The following is a 17147-nucleotide window of genomic DNA, read 5'->3' as shown; positions in this document are numbered from 1 at the left end:
AACCCCGAAACAGCTGTCTGTGTATGGATTCTGGCTTGACTTTCAATTTCCAGTTATTGTTATAACATGGGAGGCACTGCAGAGGTATTGTTTCATCTCCCTTATTTGCAGAATACAAATATGTACTGTGTATCATACATAATTTTGTTCATTGTAGAACGCCACAAAGTAGGTGGTTTACATTGGGTATGGTTTTGAGACATTTAGGGTCAGATTTATGAAACTGTCTTAGTTGCCCTTACCAACCAATCACAGCTTTGCTTTCATTTTACCACTGTGCAATACAAAATGAAAGCTGTGCTGTGATTGGATGCTTTGGGCAACAAAGAACATTTTTTGTTTTAGACAGTTTAATAAATCTCCCCCTTTATATAGCCCTTTGTAAGCGCATTGAAGTAAGACACTTTTCTTCGTTGCTGCAGCCACATTCCTTGAAGATGCATACCGGTCTGAATTCACATTTTTCAGAGGTTGCAGTAACGCCTGGACAGACAGATTTACTCTTCGAGATCCGCCTCATGCTTACTGTATTTCTTCGCATGAGACTGAATATGACATGTCTGTTGTAAAATGATAGAAAACACAATATACTTTCCGCTCTTGCCCCCTGCCGCTTCTCCAGTCCGTTTCTTTCTTTCGGCCAGTACCATCAGGTGTTAAGGCCCATCTACACGTTATAATTGTCATTAGAACGAATGAAAGTGTGCGATATTTGTTACGTCTAAATACAAAGGGCCTTTTATTCGCTTTTCGTTTGTCGCTCAGTATCCACCTGCATAAACTCACCGCTGATTCGCTCACTTCTCGCTACATCTAAACATTCCCCGCTCAGCTTGTAGAATGTGAAGTGCTGAACGAGAAGTGATTGATTCTCAGCGATGATCTGCCTGTCTAAACATTATGCTTGAGTGCGAACAACTAGCGGTGACATCACTCACTCATGCACTTTTTTAAACAAGAAACATTCCATGTAAATGGGCTACTCGATGGCACGTGGCCGTGGCAGCAGGGGTCACTGATCGGCTGCTGTGGACATTTGCTGTCTAGCATGTGATTGTGCTCTCAGGATGAGAGGAAGGCCGCCTGTCCACGACCGTGATGGAATATCGCTAGCGATATTCCGCCACGGGGGAGCATTGTAAGGTCTCCGTAAAGAGCCTATCTAATTGATAGGCTCACCGCGGAAAATCGTATGATGTAAAATAGGTTTAGAATGCCCTTAATTCTCCATTTATACAAGGAAGTGTTGCTAGACGTAACTGTGATGTTTTCTTGTATAAATGGTGCGTTTTTCACACTAAGTATGCCTGAATATGGTTAATCTGAATTACTGCAAATCGCATGCTACTACAAAATACTCCTCCGATTATTTTTCCTCTTCTGGGAATATGTACTGCAGCCTCTGACTAGATTATAGTGAGAGAATTCTCAAAACGAGTTCAGTTTCAACGGCTGTTTTGGGAAATGGAAAAAGTTTTACGATTAGTTGCTTTCAGAAACTTCACTTTTTTTCTTTGTTCCAACTTGAGAGTTCAGGCCCCTTTACACAGAATGATGATCGCTTATATGAGCAAAAATGCACGATATTCGTTCAGTGTAAACGCAACAAACGCTAAATCATTCGCTTTTGTTCTGCTTTCATTTTGTGCAAGCCCAAAATCATGGTTGGCTCGTTCAGTTTAAATACCGATCATTCAGCCGTTCTTGGTCACTTATACAGCGAATGTGAATCACTGAGCGATTTCTCAAATGAAGGAGCCAACCATGTATCTGCCTGTATAAACAGGCTGCTGGGTGAACTCTGACATTGTTCACTATTATTCACCTATTATTGAATAGCAATGTCACCGACTAGACGCCTAAAATAATGAATTTTATTAGATACTGACTAAAAAGATGGGAATAGTAGAAAAATCACAAAAGATTTATCTTTTGATTGTTTTGGCACTATCTGATTTTTTTAAATCTTTTAACAATCTTGTGAGCAGCTATTTTGCTGATATCAGAATACGGAATTTCTTTTTGAGAAGATTGCACTAGAAGCTCCCGAAGGAGAATATGGGCTTTGTCCACATGGTAGTTAGTCCACCTATTAAGTAGGGGGCTCTAAGTGATACCATCTTTCCTGATCGTGGGGTATCATACCCCTTTACATCTGGGACATACCTCGATCGGGTTATTACTCTACCACTGTATGAGGGGATTTAGGTCCCTGAAGAAGATTATACCTCTATTGAAATGTGTTGGACCGTTAGTGTTAGTAGCCAAGTTGGGACTACTTCAGCCCAAAATAGAACGGGCATGAATAGTGGACCTTATTTGTGCGAGATTACAGGAAAACTCAGTGCCTGGATTTTCTAGTCCAATACATTGTTGGCTGGTACCGCAGACCCCACCAGGGCACTAAAATTCGTTTTGGTTATTTAACTGAAAGAGAATCCATCTCCTCTTTTCTCTTAGGCATACTGGCTCTATTGCTGAATTATGCATAGGGACCATTGTTCATAACATCAGGCTTTTTTCTGGTTGCTTTATATGTTTGTTCGTCCATGGATGGGTGTTTTTTGTTTTTTTTTACTTTTCCCATCTTTTTAGTCAGTATCTAATAAAATTCATTGTTTTAGGCGTCCTAACATTGTTCACTCATTCAAATGATACATGGTTTACCGTAAACGGACCCTTACTGAGAATGAGGCTTGCTCAATAGTCATTGCTTATGTCTGTGATCACAAGCATCTGTAATGGACGTCCTTGTGTCACGTCTCATTTAACCTCCCACTGTCTGCCTTTTGTCTTTCAGCTGCCGTGGCTTGTACATCAGTCATGTCTTCCCACATTATTTCAGCACTTCTTCTCCATAAATACAGAGTTGTGAGTACTGACCTAACTTTTGGGATATTACTGGAACTCTTGGCACAAATCCAGTGCACAATTCTTAGGGAATTCTGTACAGAGATGACCAGTTGTCATGATACTGTGTATTTACGTGTTACAGTAACAATCCTTCTGACATCAGGACAATGGAAGTGCAGGGAGCAAAAGCAGAGCGCCTGATATAATTCTTCTTCTAGTGGCACCATGGTACAATGAGGAACAACATGAAATCTCCCAGCTGCTCCTCTTTCTTGTCCGGTTAAGATGCTTCGTTGAATATATGGAAGTGGAAGAAGCTACCTAACCATAAGACATAGGAATATTCGATGATCAGCAGGTGTAAGGGAGAGCCAAGGGACGGCTCATGCAAAAGTTCTAGTGGCTAACGTTTTTCCAGGTAACGCATTTTGAAATGCGAATTGCTCCCCATCAGATCATGAATGTTCATTATTATGTGATGCAGAGAGCGGTTTGCTTTTGAAACCCATCATTTAAGTAAATGTTAACTATTTAAAACTCTTGCATGAGCCACTGATTAACCTCCCTGATACCCGCTGATCATCAAATTTGCCTATTCACGGTGGTTTCCTCCATATCATCAGAACAAGGCTATTCACGTTATGGGATGGCTATAAAAAGGAGTAAGATGGGATATTAAAAAAGAAAATAGTCTTTTGAAGTGTAGCTCAAATTACAAACAAATTTTCTTAAAGCAGTAGGACAGGCGAATATAGGGAACTGTAATATATCTTATTGGTTACAAATAAATGCCGCCCCCAATACACCCCCCCCCCGACCCCCCCCCCCTCTTTCTAAAAAAATAAAAATAAGCGTTTTCAGCTTGTCAATACATTATATATAATACCAGTGAAAATAACAACTCATGCAAAAAAAAACCAAGCCTCCATACAGCTACATCAACAGAAATGTAAATAGACATTAAAGCTTGGAATGCAACAACACCATTTTTTTTTGCGAGACAAGCAGTCAGTAGAATGTTTGATGTGATGCCAAATTAAAGGAATTTAATATTGAATATTGTCCCATTTTCTCTAATCAACATAAATGCTAAATATCCCTCACTTTGGGACACTCTAATATTGTAAGGTTATTCTGTCATGGAAACCTTTCACCCTTTTTTTTTTTTTTTTTTAATTTTATTTTTTTTAACACTGCCCACTCATTTCCACTGTCAGAACTGGGGTTTAAACTCCCAAGGAGATGCCCCCCATCTACCGTTGCATAAAATATTGGAGTTTTCAAATCTTGCTGCAAAGATCGTTATCACACTCATGCTGGCATACAACATGCATTAGATATAAGTGCACATTCTATGTGTGTACGTGTGATGATGGGTTTATGTAGAGAAACTATTTAAATGGCCACTCTGGTGCAGACACATTTTTCCATTCCTGCGCCCCTCATTGAATTGCCTGTTGCAGTCACTTCCATGCAGTGCAGCCTCCTGTCTGATGCTTATCAGACACCATTTTAATGTAGAGATATGTCCTTGCTTTCTCCTCAGTATTCTGTGCAATCAGTCCCATGATGAATCAGAACTAGAGATGAGCGAGCATACTCGATAAGGCAAACTACTCGAGCGAGTTGTGCCTTATTCGAGTACCTGCCCGCTCGTCTCTAAAGATTCGGCTGCCGGCGCGGGAGGGGGAGAGGGAGAGAGAGATCTCCCTTCCATTCCTCCCCGCTCTCCCCTGCCGCTCCCCGCCCCCTGCTGGCACCCGAATCTTTAGAGATTAATGGGCAAGTACTCGAATAAGGCACTACTCGCTTGAGTAGTTTGCCTCATCGAGTATGCTCGCTCATCTCTAATCAGAACACAATCGCATGGCCAATTACAGCCAGTATTATCTATCTCTGCCTGTAGGGAGCACAGTGTAAACATCACTACTCTGCATAATTCACCTGAATAAACTACAGAGCATAGGTATACAGTCAGGAGGATGAGCTGTGATCTCCTTCATTTTAACTGTGTGACAGGAGCTGTGTGATCATCATCAGTAACTATGATAGGAGTGTCTGCTTCCCCTCTAAAGAGCTTGTATGGTAGACTCCATCACACTGGAATAATGCTAACTGAAAACTGACTTTTTGAGAGCCTGTAATCCCAAATAGTTCTCAGGTGATCAGAATGAAATCACATGACCCACCTGAGCTTGACTCCAGGAAATTTCAGATAGAAAGGAATACCTAAACAGGTAATACTAGCCAACTTATATATACGGGGGGGTGCTAGCTGCATCAGGAATGAAAAAAATGCAAATATCCAACACATTATTGTAAAGTGCATGGGGTTCGTGTTATCCTTTTCAATGGATCCAAAGGTAGAACTCCAGGATGCATACAGCTACCATACCAACAAGGAACACTTTGCATGTAGTGTTTGCTGCTTGCACAATACAAGGCATAGCAAAGCTAGGCTCCTGGGATGTCTGAAGACATATTTCAGTGCAATTACATGCAAATTATTTGCTAATACATTCCAAGCAATAGTATAAAAAAAAAGCTAGATGCAGCGCAGTTATTAATTCCTATGTACAATCGGAGCTGCAGATGATGGAAGTCAGATCGTTACTGACGATGCAGTGATTGCACTCAAAATGGAAATGCTGGATGCACATGTATGAAAGAATCCGAAGTTCAGGGTTGACCCCTAAACACTGCAGAATGTACACTTACGTCCTGCAGGTTCGGGGTATGTATGGAGTCGGGATCGCGGGTCGATCTCCCTCCATACATCGCGCTGCTGTCTGTTTCTTACAGCCGGCACCAGCTCGTGCAGTTCAGCGCAGCTGTTAACCCTTTAAATGCCCCGGCTGATGTTCAGGGCCCGTTCACCCCCCCTCCCCCCCATCATGAGATCGCAGGTTGTTGTGCGGGTGCCATGGCAGCCAGGGGCCTTCTGAAAGGCCCCAGGGCTGCCATAGCTGAATGCCTATCGAGCCATGCTTGTGGCATAGTTTGATAGAGTGCCTGTCAGATTGCAGTATGGTGTAATTCTATGTGTCCTTATGGGGTAAAAGAGCTGAATTTTGTAAATGCAAAATACACTTTGCATTATAGATCTCATGCTTATGAAGAAGATCAAGCAGCAGAACTGAATTGAAAGGCTGCACACACCTTTGCAACTAATTCTTTATTATTGCTCTAATCCATCTAAACTGAAGGAACCTCTCCAATAGGTCTTGATTAAAAAGTCCCTATCCTTTTGTTTGTTGGTCAGTGGAGATGCTCTACCCACCTGTGTGATTCAGCAGTACCTTCCTCCTAAATATACCGTATTCTCATCACTTAAAGGGGTTGTCCCGCGCCGAAACGTTTTTTTTTTTTTTTTCAACCCTCCCCCCCGTTCGGTGCGAGACAACCCCGATGCAGGGGTTAAAAAAGAACACCGGAGAGCGCTTACCTGAATCCCCGCGCTCTGGTGACTTCTTACTTACCTGATGAAGATGGCCGCGGGGATCTTCTCACTCGGTGGACCGCAGGGCTTCTGTGCGGTCCATTGCCGATTCCAGCCTCCTGATTGGCTGGAATCGGCACGTGACGGGGCAGAGCTACACGGAGCCGGCATCCAGCACGAGCAGCCCCATTGAAAAAAGAAGACGACCGGGACTGCGCAAGCGCGGCTAATTTGGCCATTAGACGGCGAAAATTAGTCGGCTCCATGGAAACGAGGACGCTAGCAACGGAGCAGGTAAGTGAAAAACTTTTTATAACTTCTGTATGGCTCATAATTAATGCACAATGTACATTACAAAGTACATTAATATGGCCATACAGAAGTGTATAACCCCACTTGCTGCTGCGGGACAACCCCTTTAATTACAGACAGAAGTAAAATGGAACTCTTAGGGGAGCTTCACCTGAACAGATTCCTATTGCAGAATCGGCGTCTGTACGGAGGATGCGCAGGAAATCGCACGCATTGAAAGGCATATACTTTCATTTTTTTTCACTCAAACTCTCAGATATGAATTGCGTATTCCGCGAGGTAAGGAAAATCGCACAATGCTCTTTTGCTGCGGGCTCTATTTCGGATGGCCTCTATTGAAGTCGATGGAAGCCGTCCGACCCGCACTACATATGCAGTTAAAATTGCGTATGGGGCGTGGGTACCCACGTCCTCACTAAGCAACGGCGCAGAAAATACAGATATTGCAAAAAAAAAAAAAATCTGTGCAGCGCATAACCAACGGCAAACCACCACGTTCATACGCAATTCAGAAACTACAGGTACGCGGAGTCACCGGCCGGCTTAACCGGGATCCGCTGTGGGATCCCACATGCGGAATCTGACCCAGTCATGTGAAGTCAGCCTTAATGAAATTCAATTAAATCAATGCATATGTAACAAATGTAATAAATTTTGCTCTGAGTAAATATGAGAGATACAACCCTCCTATCCTATAGCAGATGTTCACATGGATTCCTCCCCATTGGGAGATGCCAATATCTCTATCGTAGCACCTGTTAAATCCCTTCTTGGCATATCTGGCAATCACCCTTAAAAGAGCAACGAGAATCTGTCTTTTACCTTCTCCTGTAATTTCCCTATCCTTTTCAATGCATTTCTATTCTGGAGTATTCCAGATGTCCTCAAGGAGAGAAACTGCAATGAGCCTGGAGTGGTCAATAAAAATATATATATACTGACATCAAATGCCGTAGACCAACCTTGTGACCACTGTGATACATGCTTTCAAGCAATAGGCACAGATAAGTTACCAGCAATCTCTCTTGCCAATACAGGGGGATTGTTTTGCTTGAAGCTCCAAAGTACTTTCGCAATCATATGTATGAGATTCTTGTTTATGTCGATTTTCCTACCATTTGGGGAGACACTCCTTGAATATAGCTCTGCGTGGAGGATTGAATTTTTTTTTTTTTAATTCGTTTCATTGAATTCTCTGTATTACAAACAATAATTGAATAAAGAACTTTGGTTACATCATAGGCTCTTTGTGAACATGTTATCAAGATTTTAGTGCATTACATTAACACGTGCAGTTATTGAATACATATGACAGTGCAGTTTCTCGTAGTGTCAGTGAAAGGTAGAAACTTTCGCTAGTCTTATCGAGTGTTTCTGGTTACATTAGCCCTTAGTAGGTTTTGAAATCGGTCCTGCGTGCATACTGTGTTCGCTGACCCACACCATCTCTCCCACACCTTGTTGAATTTTTCAGGGCATTTTCTATTCTTATATACTATTTTTTCATATGGCAGAATGGCATTGATGATATTCTGCCATTTTAAGAGTGTCGGAGGGCGTCTATCCATCCAGCGCAGGGCTATTGCTTTGCGGGCATAAAATAGTACTTTGGTGAGGAATATCCTGTTGTGGTACAGCCATTGTTCTTCGTCTAGAATACCTAGTAGGCACACTGCTGGGTCATGCGGGACTGGTATCCCTAGTATTTGTGTTAGGAACTCTGTGACTTCCCCCCAGTACGCGTGAATGTCCGGACAGTTCCATATTAGGTGATTGAAATTTGCGTTAGGTGCTCTGCATCGTTGACATTGGTTGGTATGTGTCCTATTCATTTTGTGGAGTCTGGTCGGTGTTAAGTAGCATTGGTGTAGGATGTATAATTGTGTTAGTTTGTTATTTGCGGCCGGTGATACCGTGGTGTATGTGGACATCGCGGTTTCCCAGTCCTCATTAGTAAGGGTGGGAATGAGTTCTCTCCATCTTTCTACTACTGTCATTGGCATATCGGGGGTCTTGGAGTGTAGTAGGTGGGTGTACAGCACCGATATCAGGCCTTTGGGTCCTTGGGTGCGTAGTAGGCCTATTAGTGGATATTGAGAAAATGATTGTCTAGCTTCTGGAAATTGTGCCGTTAAAGCATGTTGAAGTTGTAGGTATCTAAAAAAGCCCGCTCTTGGAATCTGGTATAATTGTTGTAGTTGCTCGAAGGAGACCAGTGTTTGGTCGATGTGTAAGTGTTCTAGTGTAGTGATTCCAATGCTTATCCAGAATTGTCTGCCCGGTAAGTTCACCAGATGCGGTAGTGTTCTGTTGTCCCATAGGGGGGTCTCCAGAGGGGTGTCGTCCCGTTTAGCCAGCGACTTGCATGTCTGCCACACATTAGCTGCAAGTCTGTGTATGGGTAACATCTGTTTAGTCAACAGTCCTGGTTTTTCCAGGAGGATCCAAAGTGATGTCTCCGCGAGGAAATACATCAGGTGGTGCTCGGAGTTAGGGAGGGGCGCATCCGATAACCAGTGGCGGACGTATCTGACTTGTCCCGCCTAGTAGTAGAGTTTGAAGTCTGGAAGCGCCATTCCAGCCATTTCCTTAGGACGTTGTAGAGTATCCATACAGAGTTTGGCTCTAGAGTTTCCCCATATGAATGATGTTATTAGGGATTTCGTTTTTTGGAAGAATTTTTGTGGTATGGTTATTTCTGCATGTTCCAGGCAGTACAAATATTTGGGGAGTATTATCATTTTTATGAGATTTATTCTGCCAGCTACAGATAGTAGCAGGGAGCTCCAGCTTTTTAATTTTTGCTGTAAAGTTGTCAGCAGAGGAGTGATATTTAGCTCAAAGCTCTGGGTATGGTCTCTGGTGATGTATATCCCAAGATATTTAAACCTGGGGACGATTTGTAATTTACAAAATACTTCCCCCATCAGCCAGCCCTCTGATCTTAGAGGCATAGAAGCGGATTTCTGCCAGTTGATACATAGGCCTGAGAATTTCCCAAATTTATCTATTAAAGAAATGGCTAACGGTAAGGTGCTTTTAGGGTCTGACATGAATAGTATTATGTCATCTGCGTACAATCCTATTCTATCTTCTCTGGGTCCTATCTGGATGCCTTTATATAAGGTGTGTTGCCAGATCCTCAGGGCTAGGGGTTCGATTGCGAACAGGAGAGGGGAAAGTGGGCATCCCTGTCGGGTCCCTCTGTGAAGTGGGAAGGAGGTGGAGGTCAAGCCGTTAACCACTACCCTGGCTGTTGGAGACTTATATATGATAGAGATCCACTTTATGAATGAGTCTCCAAACCCAAATCTGCGCAAAACTTCTGTCAAATACATCCACTCAACAGAGTCGAACGCTTTAGCTGCATCTAATGAGGCCAAGGCCCAGTCTGACCTCCACCTCCACCCCTCCTGTGTGATTACCTGTGTTCTTCTAATATTATCCGATGTGGACTTTCCCGGGATGAAGCCAGATTGGTCGGGGTGTATGATTTCCTTTATCGCTTGGTTTAAGCGGGAGGCCAATATTTTAGTAAGGATTTTGTAGTCCGTATTTAATAATGAAATGGGCCTATACGAGCCGCATTCCTCTGGATTTTTGTCCGGTTTTGGGATAAGGACTATATTGGCCTCTAGCATCGATTCTGGGAGATGATTTTTGTCAAATATGTATTTATATAGGGAAAGCAAGTGTGGTATTATTTCTTTTTTATATTGCTGGTAAACCTCCACTGGCAAACCATCTGGGCCCGGGGTTTTATTTTTTGCCATATCGTTTATTACTTCCTCAATCTCCTCCTCTGTAATGGGTGAATCTAGTAAGGACTTGTAATTGTCCTGCAGTTCTGGAAATGTTATATCGGCCAAGTAGGACTCCAGTTCTGCAAGTGGGTAGTCGGCTCGTGATTGATATAGGTCGTCGTAGAATTGCTGAAATCTATCTAGGATCTTTTTTGCGTCTGTAAGCGTTGTTCCTTCAGCTGATTTAATTCTCAGTACGGACGGGGGGGGGGGGCAGTCTCCTGTCGCGCCATATAGGCCCGTATTTTGCTGGACTGGTTGCCTAATTCAAAAAAGGATTGTCGGGTGAAGAAAAGGCTCCTCTGGGCTTTCTCTTTTAGGTGTAGTAAGTAGTCTCTACCTGTCTGGAGCCATCTGTCTCTTTTAATATCTGTAGGGTCTGTGATAAATTCTCTTTCTAATTGTTGACATTGCTCTGCTAATAGCTCTCCCTCTCGTGCCATGGCTCTTTTAATAAACGAGATTGAGGATCTAAAGCAGCCTCTGAGATAGGGTTTAAATGCCTCCCATACCAGCATCGTATCTGTATGTGTCTCATGTGCCTCGTAGTATATTTGAATCTGGTCCGGTATGCGGTCGTTAGGACCAAATAACGAAAGCCAGAATGGGTGTACCTTTAGCCTCTTAATTGTGGCCGGACCTGGATTTTTGAGAGTCATACGAACTGGCGAGTGGTCTGAGATCCCCCGAGGGAGGAGCTCTATGGAGTCAAGCCTAGAAAATAGTGATGGAGATCCGAATATGTCGTCTATTCGACTAAGTGCGTGGTTACGGGCTGCGTGGCAGGTATATTCCTTTTGTTGTGGGTGGAATATGCGCCATAGATCCAGCCATCCCGTCACCGAGATAACAGAAGCCAGGCGGGTCATACTCGTGTCTCCCTCCGAGCACCACCCCCGAACCTGTCCATAACGGGATCCATCACCATGTTCATATCTCCCATGCAGACAACCGTTGCATCTGGTGAGAATGATGCAAATTGGATGCCCTCTGCTAGGATGGCTGTTGTCGCCGGCGGCGGATTGTAGCAGCACAGAAGGACGTATGGGTCATTATTGATTTTAGATCTCACAAAGATGTATCTGCCCTCTGGATCTCTTTTAAGCTGTTCCATTTCCCATCTGAGCGTCTTTCCTATCAACAGGGACACCCCTCTGGAGTAGGATGTGTGACACGAGTGAGCGGACCACTGAACCCATGGTTTCAACAAGGCTTTTGTAGTTTCAGGCGTGAGGTGGGTCTCCTGCAGGCATAGTACATGTGGTCGCCAGGAGCGTACTAGAGAGTTTATTACTGCTCTTTTTCTGGCTGATCCCATGCCCCTGACGTTCCAAGACACAAAAATTATCCCTGCTATGGGCTAAGGGAAGCTATTCGGATCCGGGTGTATTCTCTTATGTCGCTCTGCCCGCTAGGAGACCCCTCCCGACACTCGATTACATTTTTATCACATGTCATGCAACAGTACTTTAATATGTTTTTAAAGTCCTCATGGAGCGCTTGATGTATATAATTTGTAAACATTACAGTAGTCTTCTACCAAATTAACAACTTATAGTTAAACAAACTTTATATATATCTTCTCTATTGAGATAATATTCGTGGCAAACTGATATTAGGGGGAACCTACATAGTATAGCTTAACTCTAGGCTATACTTGATGTACTATTGTATTGTTAGATCCGTTATACAGACCGGCCTTAGCCTGGTGGGCATTAACTGGGTGGGCCCCCTTGGGGGGAGGGGGAGTAGGGATTTCTCTTCTTCCGGTATTTCTGCATTACATTTCCTTGTATAAAGCTTAATGGGGTCGGGAGGGGGGGGGAGGGGAGGGTCTATTGGTACCAGAGGAGAGAAGGGTTCCCCGCCGTCTCTCGGAGAGAGTAAACTGCGCATCCGCAGCAGCGAGTAAGAGTCTTCGTTCTGCATCTCAAGCTCCGGCATATTTGGGGTATGCCCGGCACATAGTCTCTAGTGTGCTTTTAATATCTTTTAGGGATATATTCACATGTTTACACGGGAGTCTCGGTAACTAGAGGAAGAGAGAGAAGTGGTTATGTATACGTTACTGTCCTTCTGGTCGACGTCTGGTAGCCAGCCAATTTTCTTCTTCAGATGGTGAGGAGAAGAAGCGGGTGTGATCTCCGTCTATCACTCGCAGTCGTGCCGAGTACATCATGGAGTATGGGGGCTGTAGGTCTCGTAGCTGTTTTTTGATTCCGAAGAATGATGCTCGTTTTTTTTTTTTTTGAGATCTGCTGAGAAATCCGGGAAAATGGAAACTGTAGCGTTGTCGTAGCGTAGGGGTCCTCCTTTTCTGGCAGCTTGTAGAATTATGTCCCTATCGCGGGAGTTAAGCAGTTTTGCTAGCAGGGGTCTGGGTGGTGCTCCTGGTATTGGCGGCTTCATGGGCATTTGATGGGCTCGCTCAATTACAAAGACTTGTGATAGTCCAGCGTTAGGGAGGAGTTCACGGAGCCATCGTTCTATAAATTCTTCAGGTCTTTCCCCTTCAGCTCGCTCTGGTAGGCCCACTATACGCAAATTATTCCGTCTTGATCGGTTTTCGAGGTCATCCGCTTTTTGTCTCCAATACTCTGCTTTTTGCGTGAGGTCTCGTGTTGTGGCTGATATTGGGGAGACAGTGTCGTCTAGTGTGGAGATTCTGTTTTCTGCGCTTGTAACACGCTCTTAGGTTCTGAAGGTCTTGCCTTAGTAGGCTTACATCCATTTTTACTTCGTCAATTTTGCCAGTGAGCGTAGTCGTAGATGTTTGTATTGCGGAGAAAAGCTGTTAAGATAACTTGTAAAGTTTGGACCGTACCCTCGGGTGGGCCTGGGCTGCTACTCTTTGCCGCTGACGATCCTGCCGTGGCGGCCATAGTGGGTTCAGGGCTAGAGTCTTTTCGGGTTTCTCCTCTAGCAAACGCTTTAAGTTTGTCTACAGATGAGCTCTGTCTAGTGGGACCCATGGTGCAGTTGTTTGGCGTTCTCTTTTGGGAGGGGATTCTGCGATATGTTGGTTCCCTGCAGGGAGCCTGCAAATATCTCTGCTCTGGTATATGTTCTCCTGGGTTGGGGGGGGGGGGGGGGGGGAGGAGATGTGCGCTTTGTGGGGTGTTCTATGGAGATTTTGCGTCTCAGAGGCTTTGTGGAGGATTGAATTTCATTGCGCACTAACTTTTCGCACAAGTTATGCTCATCTAATAGCCTTTGTGTGTATCAACAATCTTGTAAACACACTTGCATTAAAAATATTTTAGTTTACCACTGAAAATCAAGCTTGAAGTGCCTGACTTTACTTCTCTTTCTTCCAGCACCTTTACAATCCACTGCTTGTTGTTAGGCATTTGGCTTCTCTAGTAACACGGACAGTGCTATTTTCTACATACAACAAAGGAGCTGCTTTGCAGCCGACTGGAGCAGGGCTATGCTTGTCAGCATGGGAAATGTGAGAGTGTAAGGTACTAGCAGAATGGTGGGCTTAAGACCCCCAATACCAGACCACACATACCTGTAAGTGGATTGCAAACAGCAGGTCAGCAGAAAAATAGGAAAATCTACAATGAAAACCGAATTAATAAAGGTAAAACTGGGTGCACACAGCAGACCTATGCATGTCCATGCTAACAAACAAACCCTATATAGTCTAATTCTGCAGTCATACTCTCTCTCATCTCTGTCCAGTATTATGCTAACATATTCAGTAGTTTACCAAGAAGTTGGGGACTACTGGAAGAAAGTGTGCCTCTAGGATCAGACTATATTGGGTTGGCTTGTACCATGCAGATGTATTGGAACTGTGTGAACACGGCAGTAGGAACTTTTTAATCAAACTCTCTTTAGTACAATAGAACTAATTGATTTTGAAGGTTGATGTAGCCAACAGCTATCATGATAACTTATGGCATGGCTCTCCAACTCTTGAAAAACGAAAACTCACAGCATGCCCTTACAATCGTAGGGTATCAGGAAATGCTGAGGGTTGTAGTTCTGCCACAGTGGGAAAGCCGCAGGTCGGGGAATGTTGGCTTACGAAGTACCCAGTAGCTTTATTTTCAATGTTATGGAAAAGCAAAGATGACACTAGTCTATATCTATACAGTGATTTGTGCTACATATGCTCTACCACATATGTATAACGTTCGTACCTAATTTCAGATTAATCCCCTCATATATAATGTAAATCTTTTGCTGTAATGGATGATCTACTCTGCTGTTTTTCAGGGTGTCTCTCTGTCGAGACTTCTTTCTGATCTCCCCTTGATAATAGAAGATATACTTCTTCACGGGTTTGATGTTGGATTTTCCGGTCAGAGATGGGATGTTCTCCGTCACAGTCTATACATCCTCCGCCACAGCACTGTCCTCTATTCTGCACCTTCAAATGATGTATATGTGCTTTGCAAAGAATCACCAGATGGTATAAGAGAACTAGCTCAAAAGAGCTCTACCCTACTGCCTGTCTTCTTGTATGAAGCTGTGGGAGGTAAATGTATATCCCCTACTAATCCCTTACTAAGCCCATATGCCTTTTCATGGGGGTCACTAAGGAGCCTCAAACCTGCACAATTGCCTTATGGCGGTGCAGGTTTAAGCCGTTTCACAGCGGTTTGTTGACAGCCAGGATCCTGCTGTAATGGCCAAAAGTGGAGAATCCACCGTTTAATTCCTTTCATGCTGCGATCAATAGTGATCGCAGCATGCAAGTGGGTGACGGAGAGGGCTCCCCCTGTCACCTATCTGCTTCCTGTGATCCAAATGTCGATGGGTTTCCATGGCAGTAGGAGGCTCAGCAGAGTCTGATAGGCTGATGATATACTGTATGCATAGTTCACTGCATTACAGAAGTAATGCAGTGTACTATGCAAGTGATCGAATGATCGCATCTTCAAGTCCCATTGAGGGACTAAAAAATAGTGTCAAAAATAGTTCAGTAAAACTTACTTAAAAGAAAAAATCAAGTGTAAAATTGAAAAAAAAATTCACCTTCAGAAAACACTTAAAATAAAAAAAACCTACACATAATGGGTATCAAGGCACTCCTAATGACACAGACTATGAGAATTTGTAGTTATTGATTCCCACATAGTGAACAATGTAAAAAAAACATATATATAATTATTTTTTTTGTAAATTCTTTTAAAGCTTTTTTTTTTTGTTTTAAAAACAAGAACTCCACTAGGGGATCAACTGAATTAACAACAGTTCAGCAGGTCAAAACAATAAATGCAGATTGTGATATACTCTGACCGAGGAATGAGGGAAGATACAATCCTCTAAGCCAAGAGTCTGCAGTCTGCAGCTATAACATTCGGATTTAGTATACCAAAAATATAAGCAAATTTGCATAATTACATGGAAGTTCAAGTTATCAGGGGATACCATTATTCATGCAACGTAAACATATGAACAGAAGGAAAACACCTTAACAAAAAGAGACAGTATTTATAGAGTAGAGTAACATAAGAGAGGAAGGAGGGATGGGTGTGGGGAGTGAGGAGGGAAAAAAAATGAAGGGCGGATTGGAGAAGAAGTGGGGTCTCGACAGGCACCTACTTGCCATATTGAGTGTAACCATTATATCTCTGTTTCTTTTCTCCTGTCACCTCCCCTCTCTCTTCCTCCCGACTGGTATCTTATATGGAGCCTAAGGCCACTCTGTAGTCTTGTGTGTGTTGGAAACTAATCCAGGGGGCCTAGGTATGGTACCAGGAGTGATATTTATCAGATAGAGCGGCTGTGATTTCCTCCATCCACTGAATTTCCTCCACCTTATGGACCCATTGAGCCAAGAAAGGTGGTGAAGACTACTTCCAAAGAGCCTGATACAATAGCGGGCCGCATTAACAAAGTGTTTAAGTTTTGTTTTGCTGTATGTGCATAAACAGAGATGTAGTTGGAATAGCGTTGGAGCCTTAGGAACTTGAAAGTGTAACATTTTAAGGTAATAAGAGTGGGCAGCCTTCCAAAAATTGCGTATCGGGGCAATCCCCAAAAACGTGTTGAAGGGTTCATACTTCTGTACCACAGCATCAGCATGTCAATGGTGAGGTAGGATACATTTTGTGCAGTTTGGAGGGCACCATCTACCAACTCGAAAGGCGCTTGAAGCCTGCCTCCTGATATCTAGTGGAGATTGAGGATCTATGCATGAACTTATGAATCTATTCCACCTGGGCCAGGGAGAAAACCGACCGAGCTCCTGTTCCCATTTGATCAGGTAAGGGTATTTATAGTCTAGTGGCTGCGAGATCAGGAGAGAGCAAATCATCGACAGAGGGTGATGAGTGGGACCAGACCCCAGACTGGCATTTTCAAATATCGGAAGTATTCTGCAAAAGTTTTTCGCTGGTGGGTGGGAGTTAACGAAATGCACGATCTGTATGATTCTCCAAAAACTCAGGGGAACAATTTCTGAGGCAGACAACAGATCTGCTGTAGAAAGCCATTCCAAACTGGATAGGAAATGGACAGTGTGGTATTTACCAGCAAAGCATAAGGTATGGAACAGACCAGAGAAGAGACCTGGGGGAATTGTGGATTTCTTAGGATAAGGAAAGCGAGGGAGGGTGATAAAGCCTTCTGGCAAACGGTCTCCTGCAGAGGTAACGCGTAGCTTCAATCATGGGGTACGTTCGTAGTTTGGAGTGGGATAAGGTAACCAGGGGGAGCAAAGGTATGTTCAATGATGACCTATTTCAGAGAGTCATGTCTGCACTAGTCCAGGACTCATTGTA

At 43.5% G+C, this 17147-nt stretch overlaps 1 protein-coding gene across 1 annotated transcript in view; it reads left to right on the top strand.

Annotated features, from left to right (window-relative positions):
* Positions 1–17147, top strand: part of GPAT2 (glycerol-3-phosphate acyltransferase 2, mitochondrial) — a 99453-nt gene that overhangs the window by 62422 nt on the left and 19884 nt on the right. Inside the window, exons 14-15 of the mRNA XM_066589420.1 lie at positions 2801–2871; positions 14635–14896. Of these exons, the coding sequence (XP_066445517.1) occupies positions 2801–2871; positions 14635–14896 (333 nt within the window). The remainder of the gene's footprint in view (positions 1–2800; positions 2872–14634; positions 14897–17147) is intronic.

The sequence above is a fragment of the Eleutherodactylus coqui genome, chromosome 2, assembly GCF_035609145.1.
Source record: "Eleutherodactylus coqui strain aEleCoq1 chromosome 2, aEleCoq1.hap1, whole genome shotgun sequence".
Taxonomy (NCBI): domain Eukaryota; kingdom Metazoa; phylum Chordata; class Amphibia; order Anura; family Eleutherodactylidae; genus Eleutherodactylus; species Eleutherodactylus coqui.
The sequence above is the reverse complement of the archived record's forward strand: the minus strand, read 5'-3'. Positions and strand labels throughout refer to the sequence as shown.